Source organism: Zootoca vivipara, chromosome 6 (assembly GCF_963506605.1).
Source record: "Zootoca vivipara chromosome 6, rZooViv1.1, whole genome shotgun sequence".
NCBI classification, from domain to species: Eukaryota; Metazoa; Chordata; class Lepidosauria; order Squamata; family Lacertidae; genus Zootoca; species Zootoca vivipara.
The window spans coordinates 50,284,176-50,306,248 of NC_083281.1; the positions used below are offsets into that span (position 1 = coordinate 50,284,176).

The 22,073-nt window shown below is 40.4% G+C and overlaps 1 protein-coding gene across 1 annotated transcript in view; it reads right to left on the bottom strand.

The window, feature by feature from the left end:
* Window positions 1–4,191: 4,191 nt before the first annotated feature.
* Window positions 4,192–22,073, bottom strand: part of GAN (gigaxonin) — a 40,977-nt gene continuing 23,095 nt past the window's right edge. The window contains exons 9-11 of the mRNA XM_035119938.2: window positions 20,575–20,703; window positions 18,963–19,072; window positions 4,192–17,461 (exon numbers count right to left, since the gene is read on the bottom strand). Of these exons, the coding sequence (XP_034975829.1) occupies window positions 17,280–17,461; window positions 18,963–19,072; window positions 20,575–20,703 (421 nt within the window). The 3' untranslated portion in view covers window positions 4,192–17,279. The remainder of the gene's footprint in view (window positions 17,462–18,962; window positions 19,073–20,574; window positions 20,704–22,073) is intronic.

Here is a 22,073-nt window from a genome sequence, read left to right on the forward strand (position 1 = left end):
CAAGCAGAATAGCTGTGTGGCTTCTATAAATAACCATAAAGCTATTTTTAAGCCTCTGGCGGGACTTGCAATTCAACACTGTGCTTTGAAATGCTAAATCCTGTCAGAATGAGGATCTGGGCTACAGGGAGTGCATCGCTCTAGCTGCAGCAACTCCGCGTGCAGAGGACTGTGGCCCACTTCCTCACATGTCGAAAGGAAGCTCAGACGCAGCTTGCCTGTCCTTAGACAACTCCCAAGTCTCTCTCATTCATGTCAAAAGGAGCTTTGCCTCGTTTCTTTCCATTCATCCCCTTCATTCACATTTCTTCTTCACTTGTCTGGAGAGGCAGAGAAGGCGAGAGGGGTGGAGGGAAGAGGGAGAAATCATTTCTCCATCACGACCCACGGGCAATTTCCACACCAGCGGTTTCACAAAGCTCTTCGTGGGCACATCACATTCCTTCAAGCTTGTCTGTCTCGTGCAACTTTCACCTCATATGTTATGGACAAAAGGGTTGCTTTTGCCCAAAGGGAAGAGGGTGGCTATGCTTTTAACTAGTGCCTGGTGATCTGGGCAAATGACAGATGCATAGTCTAAGGTAGAGTTACCAGACGTCCACAGTTCCCGGGGACAGTCCCTGGATTTGCAAATCTGTCCCCGGACAAATTCCGTCCCCAGAATTGCAAAACTGTCCCCGGGAAATGTGGCAGCGGCAGCCCTAGCAGCCCAGAGCCAGCCTGGTAGCGCAGTTGGCTCTGGCAGGCTTCAGGAGCTGCTTGCTGCCATGGCGCCCGCCATTTTTCCTCATTGGAAGTCCCCATATGAAGTGTCTTGTGCACAACACATCATATGGGGACTTCCGGTGAGGAAAAATGGCAAGCGCCACAGCCGTGATCAGCTCCTGAAGCCAGCCAGAGCCAACTGTGCTACCAGGCTGGCTCTGGGCCGCTGACTGCTGCTGCCGCTGCCAAAGAGGAACCGGGGACGTCTGGCGGTACAGATCTCCTTCCCCCTTTGTTTTGACTGATTGGGGGAGGCTCAGGAGTTGCGGCCGGCCGGCCAATGCCCAGTTTTTTTTAAAAAAACTGCACATTTATGTTTCACAGGGTGCGAAAGAAGGGCTTTGCACCTTGCCTGGCAGAGAAACCGCTCACCTTGCGCCCCTCCTGGGCAACGCCCACCCGCCCCGAGCCTCCCTCGATCTGTCACAGGGTGCGAAAGAAGGGCTTTGCACCTTTATACAATATACATGTGTGCTTGGGCCCTGGGTCTTTTGCCTCACCATCCCCACTACTGACACCCTGTTGCTACTCAGTTTCAAAAAAGAAGAAGAAGAAAAGTGTGTCCCAGGATTCACTGAAAAAAAAATCTGGTAACCATAGGGTGTGGTGGAAGCTCAGTGGTACACACATGCATTACATGCAAAAGGTTTCAATCTCCATGTAGAGTTGGGAAAAGACTCCTGTGTGAAACCTTGGAGAGCCACTGGCAGTCGGTGTTGGCAACATTGAGCTACGTGGAAAAATGGACTGCCTTGGTATAAAGCAGTTTCCTATGTTCCAGTTAGGACACACCTTTGCAGCATTCAAAGGCATTTGTTTTTTTTTTCTCGAGAGGCATTTGTTTTAAGGAGAAAGCATGCACATTTAACAGAGTTCCATTGCATTACAAAAAGGTTTGTTGCCACCATTCAATTACCTTTATTTTGTTGTTGTTTAGATTTTGAGTGCAAAAAGATTTAGATTTGAAAGACCCCGGAGTCTCTGGAGATCCCAAATATGGAGATCTAGGCAGACTTCAGTATGTGTACATCCTTGGCTGAAACCAACTGCATCATAATTCTTATGCAGTCTGTCCCTCCAGCATTTCAATGTGTACCTCCACATTCTTACTCAACTAGCCACATATTTTACAGGTGGAAACAGATACCAATTGTTCACACATGTGCAGAATGAACACGTGGCAAACAATGCAGTATTTTAACCCTCAAATTCCATGAAAACTTTTTGTAACGAAATAAGAGGCCTTGGAAACATGGTTCCTGATACCATATCTGGGACATCTGAATGCTTGAAAGGTGTTCAGGGGTAATTACTATCATGAGTCTTTGTGCTTCCACAAATATCAATATGGGGAGCTTCTTGGGCCAAACTAGCCACCAGAATTGTGCATGTGGTACCCTAGCCATCATTTCTAAATTGAGAAGCAAAAGGTAAGCATGGTAGAACAACTTCTGCGGCAATGCCACCTGGCGGCAGACCACTCTGTGGCTGGGCAAGGGGCCATGTTCTGCAAGCTTCCGCTTCCTTGTCAAAGCAAGCCACAGGCAAAATCAGTTGCTGACTGAGATCTCACAGGTATACACTAACCCAGGCGAGGTCAATGCAGTGGTCTCTGTGTGTTGTTGGGCTCCAACTCCCATCAGCCTCAGCCAACATGGCCAAAGGTCTGGTCCGATATGACCTGTAGGCCAACATCATTTGGAGGGCACATGTTGGCTACCCCTGCACTAACCATTCATTGAAAGGAAACCTCCTGCTAAACACCTGACATGCCAAACAACCCTATCTATTCAAAATCCACATGTAATCCCCAGATTATTCTCATCTCATTTCTACAGCAGAGTAATGGCTGCTTGGGTCCCAGGTTTGCACTCAGTGATGCTGAGCTCTGGTGCCATCTTGAGGAGACGAAATCAATAGGCCCAGTTCAATGGAACAAAGCACAGTAATGGAAGAAAAGGCACAGCCTTTTTACGGTCTTAATTGCCACAACATTTTTAAATTGTTTTAACTGCTATGCAAAAGAATTCAGGATTGGTTCTGGATCACAGGAACTAATAACAAAAGAATAGTAAGAGATATACACTCTGAGAATGCCCAGATTTAAATATTTCTGGTATCATGTGAACGCACAGAGCTTACTACTCCTGTAATTTCCTGTGAAGTGAGGTGAAAGGAGGTTTCTGTTCAAGAAGCAAGGATCTTTGTGGGATTGAGCATCATAGAATTGTAGCGTCAGAAGAGACCCTGAGGGCCATCTAGTCCAACCCTCTGCAATGCAACAATCCTGCCCCCAGTTTTCCCTGGGTTGGCTCGTACAACCAAATGTTCTGGTTAACAGCCAGATGCACTGACCCTTTGGGCCACTATTACTTCTCTCCCTCACCATTACACACACACACATTACACACACAACTCTCCCTCACCATTACACACATTACACACACAACTGTGGACACACAAAGCAACAGTACTGTATGTATCAAACTGTGTGGGTATGGAGAGTTGAGATATCAGTGGAAATCAGCACTAAACATTAGTGTCGTAATTCTATTGAATATCCTGCATATCAATGCTGCTTCACACAGGTTATTTCAGGAACTCGGTTTGAGGGGGGGGGGGGAAGAACTGTGACAACTTTTATTGGTAAAACCTTTATTTTGCTTACAAGTGTAAGCAAGACACAACCACACTCCATTTTCCTAAAATAATCCAGCTGTACTGTAACAGGAAAGCTGTGCCAGTGGGAATTTCAGATCTGGGGAATGGACTCTTACCCTTTTCCCAAGATATAATGTTCAGCCTTTCCTGCTGATAAAAAGCATCCTGATGGATAAACATCAGTGCAGCAGTTTCTTTTGCTCTTAAATGATTATTGACCATTTCCCCATCTTTACCCACAACTGACTGCAGGGTGCTCCTTATAAATTGATTAATCTGCAAGTTTTCTATGTAATGCTGTGGCCAGGCCTGAGCACGTGTGCTCCTCAACTATGACATGCCTATAATTAGTGGTGCTGACTTGATTATACAGGTTTTAGGACAGGTTGGGGAAGCTGTAGCCCTCCAGATGTTGCTGGACTCCAACTCCCACCACTAATGCCATGATGGCGGATGCCAATGGGAGCTTGAATCTATTAACATCTGGAAGGCCACAGGTTCCCCAGTCCTGCTTTAGGAGATTGAGAGGCAAAACACACTTCCGTTTCCCGGAGCAAGTAATTGAAAATATCAAAACTGGTCTCCAAGAAGATAGATGCTGGCCATCTCTGCACCAAATTATGGGAAAAACTGATTCTACAACCACTCTTTTCTTGATCAGGGTGGCTCTCTACATAACTTCAGCTTCATTTCAAGACCATTTAAACTGTATCCTTATTTTTTTAGTAAAAGAAAGAAAATATTTAATGCAAGAGACAATAAATGTACGCAAACCATAAAATGTTTATTTGGTTAGTTCAACTTTAAGACAATTCAATTTTGGTCTGCACCCTTCTATAAAATAGTTCAAGTTTTCAACAAACCTCCAATACATAAAGCAAAGTGACTTTACCGTACACAGATTTCAGGTCAAAATACAACACTCTTTTTCTTACATTTTATAAAACCCGGTCAATACAAACTACATTAAAAAATATCACACACTTTCACCTGTCCTTAAAACATCATTATACCAAATTTACACACAGTGGCTACAAAGCCCCTGGAGCACAATTTATGTGCTTTAAATTAAAATAAAAAAAATAAAAGACCCTTACTTGCCCAACATTATACTGAACATGTAAACAAAGTGCTACTTAATCCAAGAACTGTTTTGTATCCCTTTTTTGCATCTTTACAATATGTAAACCTCAAAAGTATTACCAACAAGAATTAAGGAATTTTAATTTTTAAATGGCTGCCATGCAAAGCTATCCATGAAAACAGATTGATGGACAAAGGACATGTGAAAATGATCCTAAAGCAAATAAGCTCAGATATTCAGCATGATCCAACACCCCATAAACTCTGATTCACAGACAGGATTCTCTTTGATGACTGAAGGCTGACATAAACTTTGCAGAGCAACAAGCATGTGTATTTATCAGTTTAAGGCTATCGATGGCTACTAGCCCTGATGGCTATATTCTATCTCCACTGTTGGAGGCAGTATTGCTCTGAATACCAGTTGCAGGGGTACACAGGTAGGAGAGTGCATCACACTCATGTCCTGCTTACAGATTTCCCATTGGGTGGCCACTGTGAGAACAGGCTGCTGGATTAGATGGGCCTTTGGCCTGATCTAACATGGGAGGAGGGTTGGGAGCATCCGAACAATCCAAGCATAAAATTTTCCGTCCCAGGGCAGGTGCACACAGAAAAGTCCTAGGTGAACAGTGCCAACTGGCTAGTACTTGAGATGTCACCAACACACTCCTTTCTTCCCCACAAATTCACTGTAGCAATACTGCAGCTGTTCATGAAATATTTGTAGTTTTGCTTTAGATAAGATTAAGATATGGGTGAAAGACCTTTTGTGACCTTAGTTCAAATGTTACATCTATATTTATTCTAGGAAGAGAAACACATTACGAGTATAAGGCAATTTCCCACTGGGAGCAGAGAATTCCACTGGTCAAAGAATGGGAGAAACCCCTGTACTTAAGTGTTACGTGTGCGCATCACATTGAATCACAGCCACTGTTTTTTCTCAGCTAATTAACAAAGTTGAACACGATTTCTTAGAAGCACAACATTTTAAAAAAAGAGGCATTGACAAAACACTTGAGAAGGATATACAGATACGGTAGCAAAGACAACACTACTTATTAATTAATTACGCATTAATATCATATGTTCCATTGCAAAGCCCATTTTTCATAAACTGATCACAAAGTGCCTTCAGAATTGCACGTTTTTCTTCTTCTTCAAACATAACCGTACAAGTTAGCATGCTTAACATTCAAATTAGCCCAACTTCAGCTGTTCTTACATTTTGTTTTTTTAAAAAAATAACCCCCCTCCTCAACTAGCAAGAGATGTGGGATCCCTTACACAACAAAATCACGAAAAAACAAGCCATGCATACTTAACGATGGATTTGTTCAGATGCCATATGAGTTTACCAAGAACCTGCTGGAAGCTTAAAATCACAGCCAGCAGCATTCCACTAACTTTTTTTAAAAAAAAAATTTTTAAAGCAACTTCTTCTGCCTGGCTTTGTACTATGTAGATGCAGATGTGGTATGGTGGAATGTTGGCTAGTGAGGCTAGGGGGAAAAAAAAACTGACCCCGAGGTGATGGGAAAGTTGCTAGTGGTCCAAGTCTGGAGCACTGGGCCTGCTAGCTCAGGATTAACTCCACCCAACAGCTTTCAATGTAGTTTCTAGCCATATCTGCACATATTGGTTTGGATCTTCTTTGCCATCTATTCAGCACAGGAGAGGGTTCCTCGGAGTGTCTTGTGGAGACATATGATATCTGAACAAACCCAGTTGACCGAGCAGACAAAACAATGATCTTGGAGGTCCACTAGTAAACACTGACTTCCCTTATGGTTTGCAGAGAATTGTGAATTAGCATCGACAACATCAAGGATATTAATATTATTACTGCTATTATTTTCCGCAATCTAAAGGCCTTACTTAGCATTGCAAACACTCCAGTGGAACTGCATAAATAACTTAAGGGACATTTACATCCCATTTAAAAATCTAACCCAGAAACCTATTCTTGTATGACTCTTCCAATTATTCAGTTTGCCAACATTTCCCCTAATGCTATCTAGTAGAATCCATAGACGAAAGCAAACTGAGCACTAACCAACAGAATATATGCATAGATAATTTTGTGTGATTCCAATTCTCATACCATTAAAATTTCTGGATTTTTCATGTTAACTGTCAAGATGGCAAGTACAAGCAGCAGCTATAGCAAGAAAAATAAAGTTTTTGGAAATGCAGCAGGTCAGCCATAAACATCAAGAACCAAGTATCATGAATTTTAAAAAGGATAGAAAAACATTTGTTAAATACATCCCCCCCCCAATTATACTCAATTCCTATTTCTGGTGCCTTATTCTGTTTTTGCGTATTATCAATTTTATTTTATTTTTATGGCCAGGGGTCTCAAAAGCTGGGAGTGGTCTGCATCCCCCAGGCTGGTTATGTGTAGTGATAACGTCTTATTTTTGCAAATTGCTTGCGTCTGACAACTCTGAAGCTTCTCTCTTCTTCCCCCAATGGAAGACATCATACATTTATGAGATAGTTCTGTACATCTAGGGTCTTAAAGCTGCACTTCATGTCTACGATTCACTACCTTAATATTGTAAATATACAAACTAAGTGGATGGAGTTAACAGCCTTCTCATAGACATCTAACAGCCCTGATACTTTGCAAGTCTCATATTGCATGGGAGGAAGGAGCTGGTCCATTCCCTTCACTACTAGGGAATAGTCTGTAGAGGATACACATGCCACTGTAGGCTGTGGGGTGCCCATAACATATACAGAGCCAAGCAAAATATATAATGATGGGAATTGTGGAATGGACTATTTTGGATTTTGCCCATTATGTCTACACACTTCTAAACAAAAGAGCATATTATTTTGAAAAATGTATACAAATTCTGTCAATACAATACGAAAAAAGTTCCTCTGCAATTATACAGCTACACAACGTTAATCAATGTACTGTGTGCTTCCTCTAAAAAGGCCACTTTGACAAAGTACAAAAATTGCATGTTTCCTTAAATAACCTGCATTTCTGTTAACACACACTGTGGATGTGTCGGAAGAGTAAGAAATGTATAATTACCTTTTGGCTTGGCTATACAGAGTCAAACTACATTTAAAATCCTAGTATCTAATGCATTTTTCAATTAAGAAAAGAAACATGGTATTTAAATCTAAGTTCTCTTTGAGATCATTGAAAGAAAGCTGTGAGCACAATCCACAGAAAATTAGCTGCACTGAAGTCCTGTTGAAACAAATGATGCTATAAATACAGGGTTAAAAACAGTGCTCTCCCATTTATTTCAACAAAGCTTATATGCATACAACTTTCTCTGGAACGCAATTTTTAGATTAACAAGAGACAACAAAAAAACAATTAATTTCATTTGTGCTAAGTGAAACAGTGAAGCAGCTCAAACACCACAAATGACGTGAAATACTTGCTCATGAAATACTTGCTCAGAGGTAAATGGAACACAAAAAACCACTAGCCAGTCTGCCTGCCTGCCCCTCTGCATTTCTGAATGCATTTCAGCTGAAACAAGAAACCAACTCCCTTCCAAATCTGGACTAATCACTTTGACTGGAGATGCTAAATAGCCAAATGAGGTGAGGCAGAAGGCATTTCTTAGCACAGGTATTTAGAGAGAAGTTAGAGGTTGTTGCTCTCTTTTGTCTGCGTAGCCCTTTCAGAAGAGCATACAAACAAAAGTTGCATAGCTGAGCTGAACAAGAAGGTGGAGAGGTGGTTATGGTTTACTAACTTCCTCTTCACAGAAATGCATACAGTTCTTCACAGAAATGCATACAGATACACTATGGATCTGTATAGGAAAAAAGAGATTTACCTGAATTTGCTATAAGCTGGCATTAGCTTATAAAGATAACATACGTAGGTCTTTCTAAAGTTGAATAAACATCTTAAGTTCCAACTGGAAAAGAGAGGGTTGAATTAGATGCTGCATTTAAAACACATGCAACAGACACCCAATAACCCCCCCCCCAAATACACAGCTGCCTGGCAGAGGCCTACTAAACCGTTTTTCTCTGAAAATGGGTGGGGTGGAGATCTATTGGAGGTTTGTTACATGCATGTTTATTTATCATTAAATTGGGCCCATATTCTTTATTAAAAAAATTAAACCACACAATCTGTCTTTTTGCTATGATGTCCTCAGACTTTTCTAGTATTCAGGATATTTCATTTTTGTATCCAGTGGTTGGATGGATGCAAATGTGTAGCTCAGAATAGCAGGCAGCCTTACAGCACAGAGCAAACCAAACCTACACTGATGAAATACAGATCTGATGGGAAACATCCTGCCAAAGTATGAACCAGCCTCCAACTGGTGGGGTTTCCTGTGCCAACCAGGAATGTATCTGTGCTTGAAGAAGACAAACTATAATTGTTATTGATAAAAACAAAGTTTCAAATCCCGGTGTAAAAACAAAAAACAAAAACCTAGTCAGAGAGGTGTCAATAAATGAGAGGTCCCACTAAGAGGGTTCAGAACACATGAACAAATTATTGATCCATGTTAAGTTCTAGTTCTTTCTCTCCCTTATCAGGCAATGATAAGAAAGTTACTAAAATAGCAGCCTTGCCTTGATGCAGTGAAATTGCAAGGACAACCTGAGGACAAAGAAGGAATCAATTTAACTGTATTGTGTTTTTCACCCCGATGGTTATAACATCTGGTTAAAATAATAATAATAACGAATGACTGAAAGGTTTTCCCCACACCGAGCCTACCCGGGGAGATCATAAATGGCATGGAAGATTAAATTCATGTTTCTCCACTGTCACCAAAATTGGGAAGGGAACCTAAAGTACTGCTGCCTGCTTTTATCTTACCTCTACAAAAGCCTCCCTCTTCCTCAACTAGGCATAACAGGCACAACTTCCACTCAACTTCCTCCAAAAGAGACAAGTCACTGTTGGCCTGCCCTTTCTCCTTTTTAAGAAGAGCAGCTACAGGTAGGCTTCAATCCAGAGTGGGACCATTATGCAAACAGGGGGAAGTGGGTGGGGAATAATTTTGCCACCAAAAATCAACCTGCCTAAAACTGCTCTGGACACGTTCCTTCCCCCATTGAATAACTTCAGAAAACTTGACGAACTTTCAATTTTCCACGCATTAATATCCTACCTTCACTGTATTTGGGGATGGGCAGCTTAACTTTCCATCATTAATTTGGTGAAATGGTATAGGACTTCTCAAAAGCCTACAAGAGGAAGGTACTGTGCATTCAAAGTACCAGTAACTTTTTTTTTTTTTTAAGAATCCATCAGGTAAATGTTTCATACTTATCTGACACCTCCTGGGAACTGGATGCATCTCAAGAAAACTATTTCACAGGAATGAAATACATGAGGAAAGATTCCTCATGTAAATTGAACACTTCAACATTTTACAGCAATACTTAGATAAAAGCCTATTGTTCAGTAAAGGGCAGCTATTTTATTCCATGAAGAGTGTAAGTATGGACAGTATAGAGGCTGTTCACAGAGAAAAGTTGTACATTAAATATGGACAATTTCCCTGACCTCAACTAAGAAAGAACAAAGGAGCAACCGCTCACCATCAACTGATAGCTAACATTCAAGTAAAGGATCAATTCAATTTTTTTCAAGCACAGTGTTAAAGAATTCAATAGTTATGTCAAAATAGCACCTTTAAAGAATAGAACAAGGCTCTTGGTATCAAGCAGAACAAAAACACAACTGACTGTACCACACAGGGTAAGCAAAGGTTATCTTTGCACACATGTTAAGCAATCGTTCTGCTTTTCCTGAGAAGCAAAGGCTGGAAATTCCTGCTTTAGCCTGTTGGTTGTTTTATTTTGCTATAGTTAATAGTAAAAATTAAAGCTATGACATAACACTAGTAATTTTTACTTCAGTGCAGTTGAAGTCAAAACATGATATGGAGCAGAATGCTGAATTTCATTTTTACACTGTACAGCTAACTATAGCTTTTCAGCTTACCGAGTTATATTTATACCCAACCACTTTTCAGTCTCAGTTGATTAACAAACTAGATATAACACAACTGGGTTAATGGAAACGGAAGGGGTCTTGCTCTCTCCCCTTTTTGCAGAGGGGTTGGTAAGTGATGGAGACTCAGAGAAGAAGGTCTGGATGGCAGCTGGAGCAGAGAAGTAGAAGAGGATAATGGCACAGTAACACCAAGACCTCTCTTCTGGGTGTCCTGCACACTGTATTCCTGGCAGGATTCAACATCTATGTGGTTCTGCACCCTTTGGAATATGCAAAGCCTACTTTCACACACACACCACCACCACTATAATGACGGGCCTTCTGCTAGCTTCTAAAGAAAGAAGAAAAAATGCCACTCCTCAATCTTCTTCCTGTTAAGCTAAGTAGCTGTTCCTTTTTGTGTTACTAAGAGTATTAAAGGGAACCCACAGGCCGCCTATAGAGAAATACCCAATTAACACATTAACTATCCAGCAAGAATACTTACAGTGCAATTCTATGCATGTCAACTCAGGTGTAAGGCCCACTGTGTTCAAGGAGGCTTACTCCCTGGTAAGGGCTTATGGGACTGCAGTGTTAAATGCCAATGATAACTGGCATTGCCAAGCTTGTCCCAGGTGATTCAAACACACTAAATGGTTACATTAGCCAAAGCAGTATTAAAATGGTGAATTCTAGCAAAGAGGATAAGGAATGTTTTATTTGGAGAATCTAGTGTGCATTAGGTATGGAATCTGAAGGGACAGCTAAACTTTCATTCCTAGTTAACAAACTTTCAAAACCAACCAAGACTTTAAAATCAGTCAGTATGATTTTACAATAAAAAGGGAAAGACCACAACATTAAAATCCTATGCATATCAAGTTGATGGTCAAACGGAAGACCGACTTTAATGACTCTGGATTGCACCCACATCAAGTAAAACATTTGTAATTTAAGCAACCAGACAACAGATCCATCTGGTACTTTTATACCAGATAAGTTGGATATAGACCACTTGATAAAATAAGTTAAGTAACAGTTAAAAAACCTACCTTCCTGTTTACTATTGAGCCTTCTTTAGAAGAAAAATACCTCAAAACTATTTTAAATGTTGACAATTTCATAATGTTAACAAGTTAATAACAGGCTAATTTAGGATTAAGAACAAATTGCAGTTCTTTTCAGTTCCTCATTTCTGCTCATACTGATATTGCAGTGGAAAACCAAGGCCAATAAATAAATAAAATAAATAAATAAAATCAAGACACGACCCCATCTCCAAATATGCCAGAACTCTCTGGAAGCATTTTCAACGTCTGACAATCAGGCTAGGGGAGAAGCACAATGATGCATACTCATTATGAGGTCCATGAATCTTATAGTTGATCCGTTCTTCGTGCCCCTTTATGGTAACTCACATTTAGGGTTACAGAACCTGAGATGCGCAACTTTCCTTCTGTAAGCAAAATCAGTTAAAATAAATTGCACTGGACATGATCTGTTGCCCAGTGGAAAGAGCTGCAGATTCAGGAGGGGACTGACATGGGGATCAAGAAAGGACTCTCTTCTTTTTCGCTCTTCCTTGGCGTATGTGGACTGCTGCTCTCAGCCATAACTTGCAACGAGAGTCCTGTATGCAGCTCTCACATACACATCCAGCCACACCTCTCTTCTTCCAAGGGCCCTGGCCAATGAAATACTCATTGCGAGTAACAGGCTCTCATTAAGAGCAATTGCTGGCATGCCGCAGAGCACATGGAAAGGAGATGGAGAGAAGCAGGCTGCACTGAGCCCTATGATGAAGCCTTCCCATGAGTCCAGATACACCCACAGGGAATGGATCATGTTCACACTTTTAAATATTTATACGAAGTTAAAAATAAAAATGGTCAGCTGCCATTTACTATTTAAATGCATGGCACTAGAATACCAATGGGGCAGTAGAGTGCCCATAGGCAGCGATGTTTTCTGAGGCAGTTTTGGAGTATAAATTAAGACAAAATAATAAGACCCTGCTGAACTTTGATTTGAACAGTTCTAAGATGTGCAAAGTTTCTTCACTAAAGAATTCCACCATTCTTTTTGTCTTAAACATCCCTGCACTCTAATGGATGAGATCCACAATACCTGCATAGAAAGAGGGCTCTTGGCACTTATTTTCGTTATTGCATACTGCATTATGTGCAACTAATGCTTTCAGAAGCTTTATATTGACAAATGTATCAAGGAGAGAAGCTGTAACAAACAAATAAATAAATGTTTGTACCACTGGCTGTCTCTTTAAGGATTCTGACATACATCCCATTCTTTGCAGATTGCGGCTCATATTCTCTCCACGCTTAACTTTTAAAATTGTGAAGATAAAATTGATTATAACTGTATTTTAAATCAGGATTCAGAGGTGATTCCAATCAGATTTTTAACAGGCTTTGATTGCTCTTTCCAAACTGAACATAAAGCAGTTTGCATAAGATAAACAAGTAGTTTTGATTTACATCCAGAAGCACACCTATTGTACGATGCTAACTAAGGCTTACTTCACAATCAAAATGAAGCATAAATAGTTGCTATGCAACCAAAGCACAGATCAAGCCATCATTGTTAGTGCAGGCAACATATGCTAAACTCAAAACCAAGGATTGGATATTATTCTGTGCAGGGTCCAGTGGAATAAACAGAACCTGCACCCTAGTCTTTAAGGGACCAAAACTAGTACCACAAGTAGAAAACCAACCCCTTTTCCAATGCCTTTCTCCTTGAAATTGCTTCTCCCTAGGAGAAAAACACACAGAGAGAGATGATGGGGGGAGAAAAGGTGGGGGCAGGTTACTTTCTGCCCTCACTCCCACCAGCTTTAAGTCACTGCTACAATACCACTTTATGAGGCAGCAATCCAATTCCAAAACACAGGTCTGCTGTCACAACATCTAGTTTGGCTCCAAGATCCAAGGTGGCAAAATGTTTCTACATATTGACATGGCCATGATGGTAGACAGAGAAGCTTTTCCTTGTGTAGCTAACTGTAGGATCCCAAGGCTGGCAAATGAGACCAGTTAGTCGTACTATACTAACTCATCAGCTGGAAGTTCCTCTAGAAAAGCTCAAAACCAAATATTAGGTACCTAAAATTGAACTGACTTAATTGCTCTGCAGTGACTGTCAATGGTACCCGTGTATGCAACTCATTACTAGTCATTTCCCAATCAGACGCTGCCTCTTTGTTCAACTACATGCACCCAACAACAGCTTTTTGTCAACACTGGTTTGAGTGATTGCAGTCTGCAGTTACGGTAAGTGTGCTTTAACAATGCAATACATAGCAGTAGCAGCATCTCACCCTAAATATTTCCTGTGCAGCAGCTCAAAAGCAAGAAGACTAAGATATCTTCCTTAGGTATAAATTATGTTTTCTGTTTCTCTTTCAACAAGAACCTTGCATTTATTTTAAAAAGAAAACCAACACTCTGAAATGTTAGCGAAATCAAAATGAGATTCCTCCTCACAACATCATTAGATTCACCGTATGGAATTTTGTTCCTTAGTAAGGTGCAATAGCATTTCACTAGGGTACACATGGACAGGGCAAGGACAGCCTCTCCAAACAATTAGCAACCCCTCTCTCCAACCTGATGCCCTCCAGATTTTTAAACTTCCAACTCCCATCAGCCTGTGGCAGCTAGTCAAGGATGATGGGAGTGTAGGTCAAAACAGTTCCAAGGATGGCACTGGAAGGCTGAATTAGGATGTTCCCTGCTGCTTGGGGAAACTGGCAGCCTTGGGCCATGGAAAGGAGACTTCTTGGGGTGGTTTGGCCACTCCTGCACTCTTCCCAGTTTTTAACTTCCAAAGGGACAGACATGCAGAAAGCAAATTTAAGAGGGCAGAGCTGCAAACACACCAAAAACTCCACCCAAAAGAGCATGAACGAAAACGGGAAGTACCCTTAATCACCTCTAATGAACCAGCTTCTCACGAGCTAAGCAAACAATACACACATCTCTGCCTTTGTCAGTTGTCTCCCTCTTACTTGTACATAAACTGGTCTTCTTTGGTCCAGATGTTTAGACTGGAGTGCATCTCAGTTAACTCCAAAGGGAGGACAACACACAGGTAAGTTGGAAACTGTCTGCTAAGTTCCCTATGCTGCCACTCCAATAGGATCATAAGCAACTCAAGATTATCCATCACTAGTCCTTTGTTCTGCCTGAAAATGTTTGAAGAAGCCCTCAACACAAAAGCACAAAGCATAACAGGGTGGGGAATAGCGGCCTGTAAGGTATAAGTAGCTGCTACAGAAGAAGTTGGCCACTTGCTGATGAGGGGGGAAATTGGGAGACTGTAAAAGAGGGTGGATTACTCAAGAATGGCAGCCTTTGGATTCTCTGCTAAACTTCTTAAGTTGACGAGAAAATAGTTTATAGTACAGGGGTTCCCAAACTAAGGCCCGGGGGCCGGATGCGGTCCAATCGTCTTCTAAATCTGGCCCCCGGATGGTCTAGGAATCAGCATGTTTTTACATGAGTAGAATGTGTCCTTTTATTTAAAATGCATCTCTGGGTTATTTGTGGGGCCTGCCTGGTGTTTTTACATGAGCAGAATGTGTCCTTTTATTTAAAATACATCTCTGGGTTATTTGTGGGGCATAGGAATTTGTTCATATTTTTTTCCAAAATATAGTCTGGCCCCCCGCGAGGTCTGAAGGACAGCCCCCTGCTGAAAAAGTTTGCTGACCCCTGCTATAGTATTATATGAATGCACTTAGAAGCATCTCTCAGCTCCCACTGGGGCAGAGTTGTGGTTCCATTGCTTGCGTGAGTCAAGCCAAATGTTATTCTCGATTGTAACCTCTGAGCAGAGTCAGAATTCTGATACTTCAATTTCTGAATTGTATCCCCAATGGCACAAATGCATAGAATACACTCTATGTGTAAGTGTGACATGATTGACCTATCTTATTAAAAACGAATGCCATGATCAAGCTAACATGCAGTGGACATATTGCGCATGTGCTTAGGGCTGCAATTTTTAACACAGTTACTGAAGAGCAAGACCTACTGAACTTAATGGGACTTATTTCACAATAGACATGCACAAAATTGTGTGGTAAATCTCTTCTCTTGAACTAAATGAGGCTTAAAGGGTAAAGGTAAAGGGACCCCTGACCGTGACCGACTCTGGGGTTGCGGCTTAAGATGTGCTTAATCTTGTCAAAACTTCCTAGATTCTGGAGTGTCTCTTCCAACAGAATTAATACAGCATTGTTGTGTGGTACTAGTTGTCACTTCTCTTTCAATGTTACCAGAACAACAGGCACCCCTCTGGGTTCATGGTAGCGTAAACAAGAGCAACATCTGGCCCTGCAACACTGCAGTGCAACAGGCACAACTGAGGTCCTACAATTTTCCAAAGTGGAAAGCACTAAATCTTATAAGGATATAGTTTGCAAAGGTTGTAGTGCAAGACTGTGCCCTTTTCCATTTCGTGTTTTTTTAAATTATTGTGTTTCACTAACAAAGTAACAAAATAAAGTTTAAGTAGTGAGGTAAACAGTGTTCTACCAGCAAAAAATTGCTATCAATTAAATATTATTATTTGTGAGCAAAAAGTTACAAAAAAAACCCAGAAAAAAAATCTTCACTATAACTGCACTCTAAAGTTCAACAGTACTCAGTAAAACTATATCTTAGAAATAGGTCATTTGTACACCAGCTTTTGATCCCAATATAATTCTCCAGAGCAAGTCTGAAATGTATTACTGCTTAATAGTTCCACCCTCCCCACAAGTTAAAAATCAGTCTTTTACATTCCTCACTTTTTGCACTAGTATAGGTATTAAAGTTTTCAGCCCTGTAAACCTGCAGCAACTTTCAAGTTGTTTGGAAAAATACTCCTTATTGTATTTCTCTTAAAAAAAAGAAAAAAAGAATCAGAATCAGATTTGTGTGCTGCGTAAACTGGCTGATAGTAATAGCATGGCAATTCTGGAAAGCCCAGCCTTCACCTACCCACCCACCCACCCAACCTCACTCACTGTTTTTCAAGTGAGCGGTTACTGCAGCATGTGGCTTTGTGCTGGTCCACATATGACACATCATCTTAGATCATTTGACATACACAAGGTTTACAAAAAAAATCTGTATCTCTCAGTTCTCTACTGTACCGAAATCTTTAGCTCAGTTTAGTCCATTTTAAACATGTTTTTAAAAAGATTATTAGGAGTGAAAACACACTGAAAAGTGACATATGTACAATTCTATCCTTTCAGGCACAGGCCTTAAATTGTCAGGAAGGCCTTGAAGTAAAAGGTGCAACTGCCCATCTTTCTCCACAGTAGAGTTAACAGTCTCTTTTGGCATACTAGTGAGATCGGTTTTCATACAGGATTTCCTGTGTTATCAATGTCATCTAATGTCAACACACCATAGTTATTCATAACAATTCTCCTTGATGAAAATGTCCCTTACTGATTCCCCCACTGTCCCAATTTCAATAGGTTTCATTTTTTAAAAAATCCACTCCTCCTGATTTGAAGCAAAGGAACTGCTTCAATAGCATGTTTTAGTATCTTTAGAAAAACTGAACTTAAGATACCTCCTCAACCATGTTTCTCAATGTACAATGACTTGCCCCAAAGCAAATGCTGAGGCTTAAGCATTTAAGCAGTTAAGAAAAACAGGACAGATACCATACCAAAGCCGAGCATACAGTTTAAGTTTCTGCCGCAAGATGTTTGTTTCTCCTTTATATAAAGCTACATTGTAATGGTGGAGTGCCTCTCAAATTCTTCCCATCTCCTCTGTTTTCTGAAGTTCTCTCAAGGAGAAGGAACACGGATGCGGAACAATCCTTGCTGGAGCTGGAGCCGGAAAAGCTTGCAGTTTGCTATACGCAAAGCTGCACATCCAGTACGGCGAAGATCCGATGGAAAGAGCGGCTTAGTATGGTGCCAAGTTCCGGTGCTTCTTTTAAATTCTCGAACATAATCATAATTGGTACCTATTAGGAAATATATTTTTAGCTTTAGGATTTAAACAACACATGGGAAAAGATTTACTCAATAGCATCAGTGGAATTTGAAATGGAAACCTGTTGCCAAACTGGGTTCCCCGCACTTTAAAAAATTGCAAAGCAATAGCAAGTTCAGAAACAAATGCATTTTGCATCTCACACTATTATTATATGGGAAGGCTCTATTGCAAATATGCAGATTAAGGTTATATTTATTTCTGACATTTTTACCCGACCCCCTCCCCTACTCGCTGTGCCCTAAACACACCAAGAAAGAAATAGTTGTTAATTGTAAAGTGATATTTGAGAAGAGAATACAGAATGTGGTATTTCAATGATGGACTATTTAAGAACAGGAGCTACCAACATATAAACTATTCAAATCCTAAGGACAACCCCTCCCCATTCAAGTTTGTATAGCACAGGTCTGAAAAGGTTTTATAGCAAAATGTTAAAAGGCTAAGATGCAACAAATGCAACTCTTGAGATGACATTTGGGCTTGTCTTTTGGGAAGAAGCCAGACAAGTGGTTTAGCAGTGATACTGCAGAAGGCTTCAAGATTTCCTTTTATGTCATAGTTTTCAGTGACTGTTTTTAAAGACGTGAGGAAAACACTGGATGGATGAGTAAGGCTGAACATGACCAACAGATGGTTTTTGGAGCCTATGTTGACTCCCTTGCCAAGCTGATGAGAGAATCCTGATATCCTAATCCTTTGGCCAGATTAACTGCTCTGAATATACAAAAAAAAGGCCTTGGCCAAAACAGATAAATGAATGAGGCAGATAAATGCAATTCAAGTAGTACATGGTGCTTTCAAATCCCAGAATATGCATTATTGTGCAATGAGTTTTCATTGACCAGAACCAACTTTATCACATGAGTCTTTTGTGAACTACAAGTGACAAAAGCTCATGCCATAACAAATTACTTAGGCTTTAAGAAGTCACAGAATGGTCATTTTTTGCTGAAGTGAACTAACTATTTTTTCAAATAGACTCAGGGCAGAGATTAGTAGCAAAAGTGAATTACCCTGTTTGGTTGAACAAGTCAAGCTTATTAGAACAAAATGCATGATAGAATAGAAAGAAAGCTAGGTTATGCTTATTTTAAATAAATGAAAACAAGATAATTTGCTTTCCCAGCTATAATTTCACATCAACAATGTTCATGAAAGTGAAACACTTAGCATGGTTGCTCTCCAAAAGGCACTCAGATGGAAAGGTGATGAATGAAGTCTCCTCCCCTAATCTGCCTTATATATATTAAATGTGGGATGTAATTTTAAGCAAGTGGAACAAGTTACAAAAGAACTAAAGAATTAAACATGGAATCACAAAGAGTTTCATACTATCAGTACTCCAAAAATGTAAGTAGCAAAACTCTTGAGGAGCATATTAGCAACCTCTGCCTTACAGAATGTCCTCTGAGAAACAAATACATACAATAAAGGGAAACAAACACAAGATATATTGTTTAGAATCTAACCTGTATCAAGATCCCCAATCACATAGATACTAGCCCCAATGGGCACAGCTCCATACACAAATGAAGAACTGGCTGGGATGCATAAGTTCTGATCATTCAAGTAGATCCACCTGCAAGAAAAGGCAACCTTTAAAACATAATTTGTAGAGGGCGTTTCACAACCAAGAGACACATAGATGCCAAAGATATTTGCCTCACAAATTTACTCACCCCGGGCAAAAAAAATTGAATGCAAGTCCATGGATATCTTAAGAATATGATTTCTAACCTAATGTTGTGCTACACCTCAAGGCGTACCTCCCTACTCATCTAGGTTGGACCTTGAATGCATACCAGAATCCTTTTCAAGGATAAAGCAGGTGGATGTCAAAATGTCCATACAAGCTGTCTTTTGTACAATTAGTACCTGAAATACACACTGTTTCCTGTGTCCTGCCCTTGTCAGTGCTCCACTTTTTTAGTGCAAATATTAGCAACTTATCTAACAGGTGTCAACCTTTACATGATGGGAGGCTTCATTACTCAGAGGATTCCAAAGGTCCTAGGTGCAATCTCATCTTCAAATGAAAGGATTTCAGGTGGTATGACAACTCCATCTGAGAGCTGCCACCTGTCAGAGCAGACAATGTGTTAGGCTGACCAGCAACTCAAACAAAATCTAAATATAGGATGATTCAAATATTTGTATTCATTAATTTCTTGCAATGTCTCTAAGCCTCACTGTTGAGCCACTCTTCCTCCTCTGCTATATTCACTCCAGCAAGTTTGTTGGCATTTGTTTAAGAGCAGAGAGCTGCTTGAGTAACTTTAAAGATGTGCACGAACAAAAGAGCAGCTTGCAGTTCCAGTATAGGAAGAAAGCAGGGACACAGAAATTGTTATCTGGCACACAATTATACCAAGAGAAAAGAGAGCGGCACATCGAAAAAACAGTCCATCCTTGTAAAATAGCACCATCTTCTGGTTAACAGATGTAAACAAGTAGAACCACATGTCTAGAAATATTTACTGAATGCAGACATGCTCCCAGAACAGGAAGATTAACATTACACAATTAGTATGGCACCACTGCTAAGTATTCAGTCTTGCTTATTATTTCAGGCATAACCCACAGAAGCAAGAACTTCGAACCAGTTCTCATGAAAACTATGCAGACGCAGCTTGCAGGTCAAGTTAAGATTTAAATGAAAAACCAAACAAGGCTGGCATACACTAATACTTCATGAAAATAAATCTATTATTCTATTTGGAAAAAATGCCAGCGGTTAGATTTACTCATGCAATAGGGCACAGTTTTTTTTCCCAAAGGGGAGAGACCATAACTCAACAATGGAGCCCATGCACTGCATGCAGATTGTCCCTCCCTGGAATTTCAAGCTAAATAATATCAGGTTACAGCGTTGGAAAATATATATGTCTGGCAGCACCTCTGCAAACTCTCAGTCAGAGCAGACTGTGCTGGGCCTGACTCAGAAAAAGACAGCCTCTACAGGGCACCTCTGCACGTGCAGTCGCATTACAACTATTCAATTAAACTGTAAGTGATAAAAAGGTCAACAGCTATTTTAGAGGCTGTAAGATCATGTTAGTGAGCTATCTTAGCAGTTGTTACCTTTTAAATTCATCGTGATAGAATTCTGATTTACACGTCACCATCTCACTGGATTGATTGTCATCACGACTTCTCACTCCACCAAAGACATAAAGTTCTGAAGCAACTCCACAGGCCACAGCCCCAAACCTTTAAAAAAAAGATAGAAGAGGAATCTTGGGTGTCCAGGTTACCTCAGAATTCCTGCTCTCTTGACATTAAGCAGAATTTGACAGAGCTATTAACATTTTGAACTGGCACTTGAGGAGTGATTTAAAACAAACAAACTATGGCCTAATGCAGGGGTTCCCAACAAAATTTTCTCAAGGACCCCTCATCGAGCCGCTATTGTGACAAGGACCCCCATTAATTCCTAATCCTAAAATTAAAAAGTGAGAGCCAAATTAACAGTCTTTTATATTTTATATTTATACGTTTTTTACAGTTCTTCCTCTTCATCTGTAGGCCTTTGTCGTTTTAACAAACCACTTTTTAACCAACGGTCCATTTTTAACTACGCGAACTGTAGCTTCCGCGAAAAACAACGCTTTGTTTACAAACACTACTGTTTTGCAAAGAGGCAGCGCGCGCCAGGGAGGAGGGAGGGGAATGGAGAAGACAGGGTACCTGCGCAGTAGCGCACAAATGAATCGGACGCGCGCAAAGCATCTTGGGGAGGTGAGCGTTAGTAGAATGCGTGCACTGCCTCTTTGCAAAACAGTAGTGTTTGTAAAGCGCCACCTAACGGCATATAGCAGAACTACTGCCTCTATCTAATTCTAGTTTTGCGCTAGACTCTGCTCATGCAGGAAGCGGCCAAAACAAAAAATCTGTTATCATACGAAATATATTTAATATATTTTTTATTCTAATAGCATCTTGCGGACCCCTCTGGCATAGCTCAGGTCCGCGGACCACCTGTTGGGAACCACTGGCCTAATGTAATGAAATATATTCTAAAAAAGAGAGAGACCCCATCACTCGGAAAATAAAAGCAACATGAAGTCAAGGAAAATAATACATGCTGTATAGGTGAAGGCATGAAAACCAAAGAGGACAGTATGATCTCAATATCACACACATGTAAAAGCCACAACACCAGCTACCTGAGCTGACAAACCTTTCGCACTTGCTCGTCACCATTATTTTAATCTTAAAAGTTTACTGATTTTTTAGAAAAATATAACTATTTGTTAACAATACAACACTGTGGTTCTAAGCTGCCTTGCCATCCCCATTGTTCATCTGTCTCAATCTCATACCCACTGAAACCTACCATAACTCCTGAGACCTAACAAGTTCCTCCTTTGGTAGCAGCAACTTAAACACTAAGAATTATTTGCAAAGATGAAATTCAGTTTTCCAAAAAGGGAATAATCAACTACAAAAACTACGGACAACATCCCACAGATATAATCTACAACCATAACTGCCCATCAATAGACAGTGTTTTGAGTTGCAGCTTACACTCTGAAATCCATTAGTTCTTATGATGTTGCTGTTATGAGACTCTGTATTTT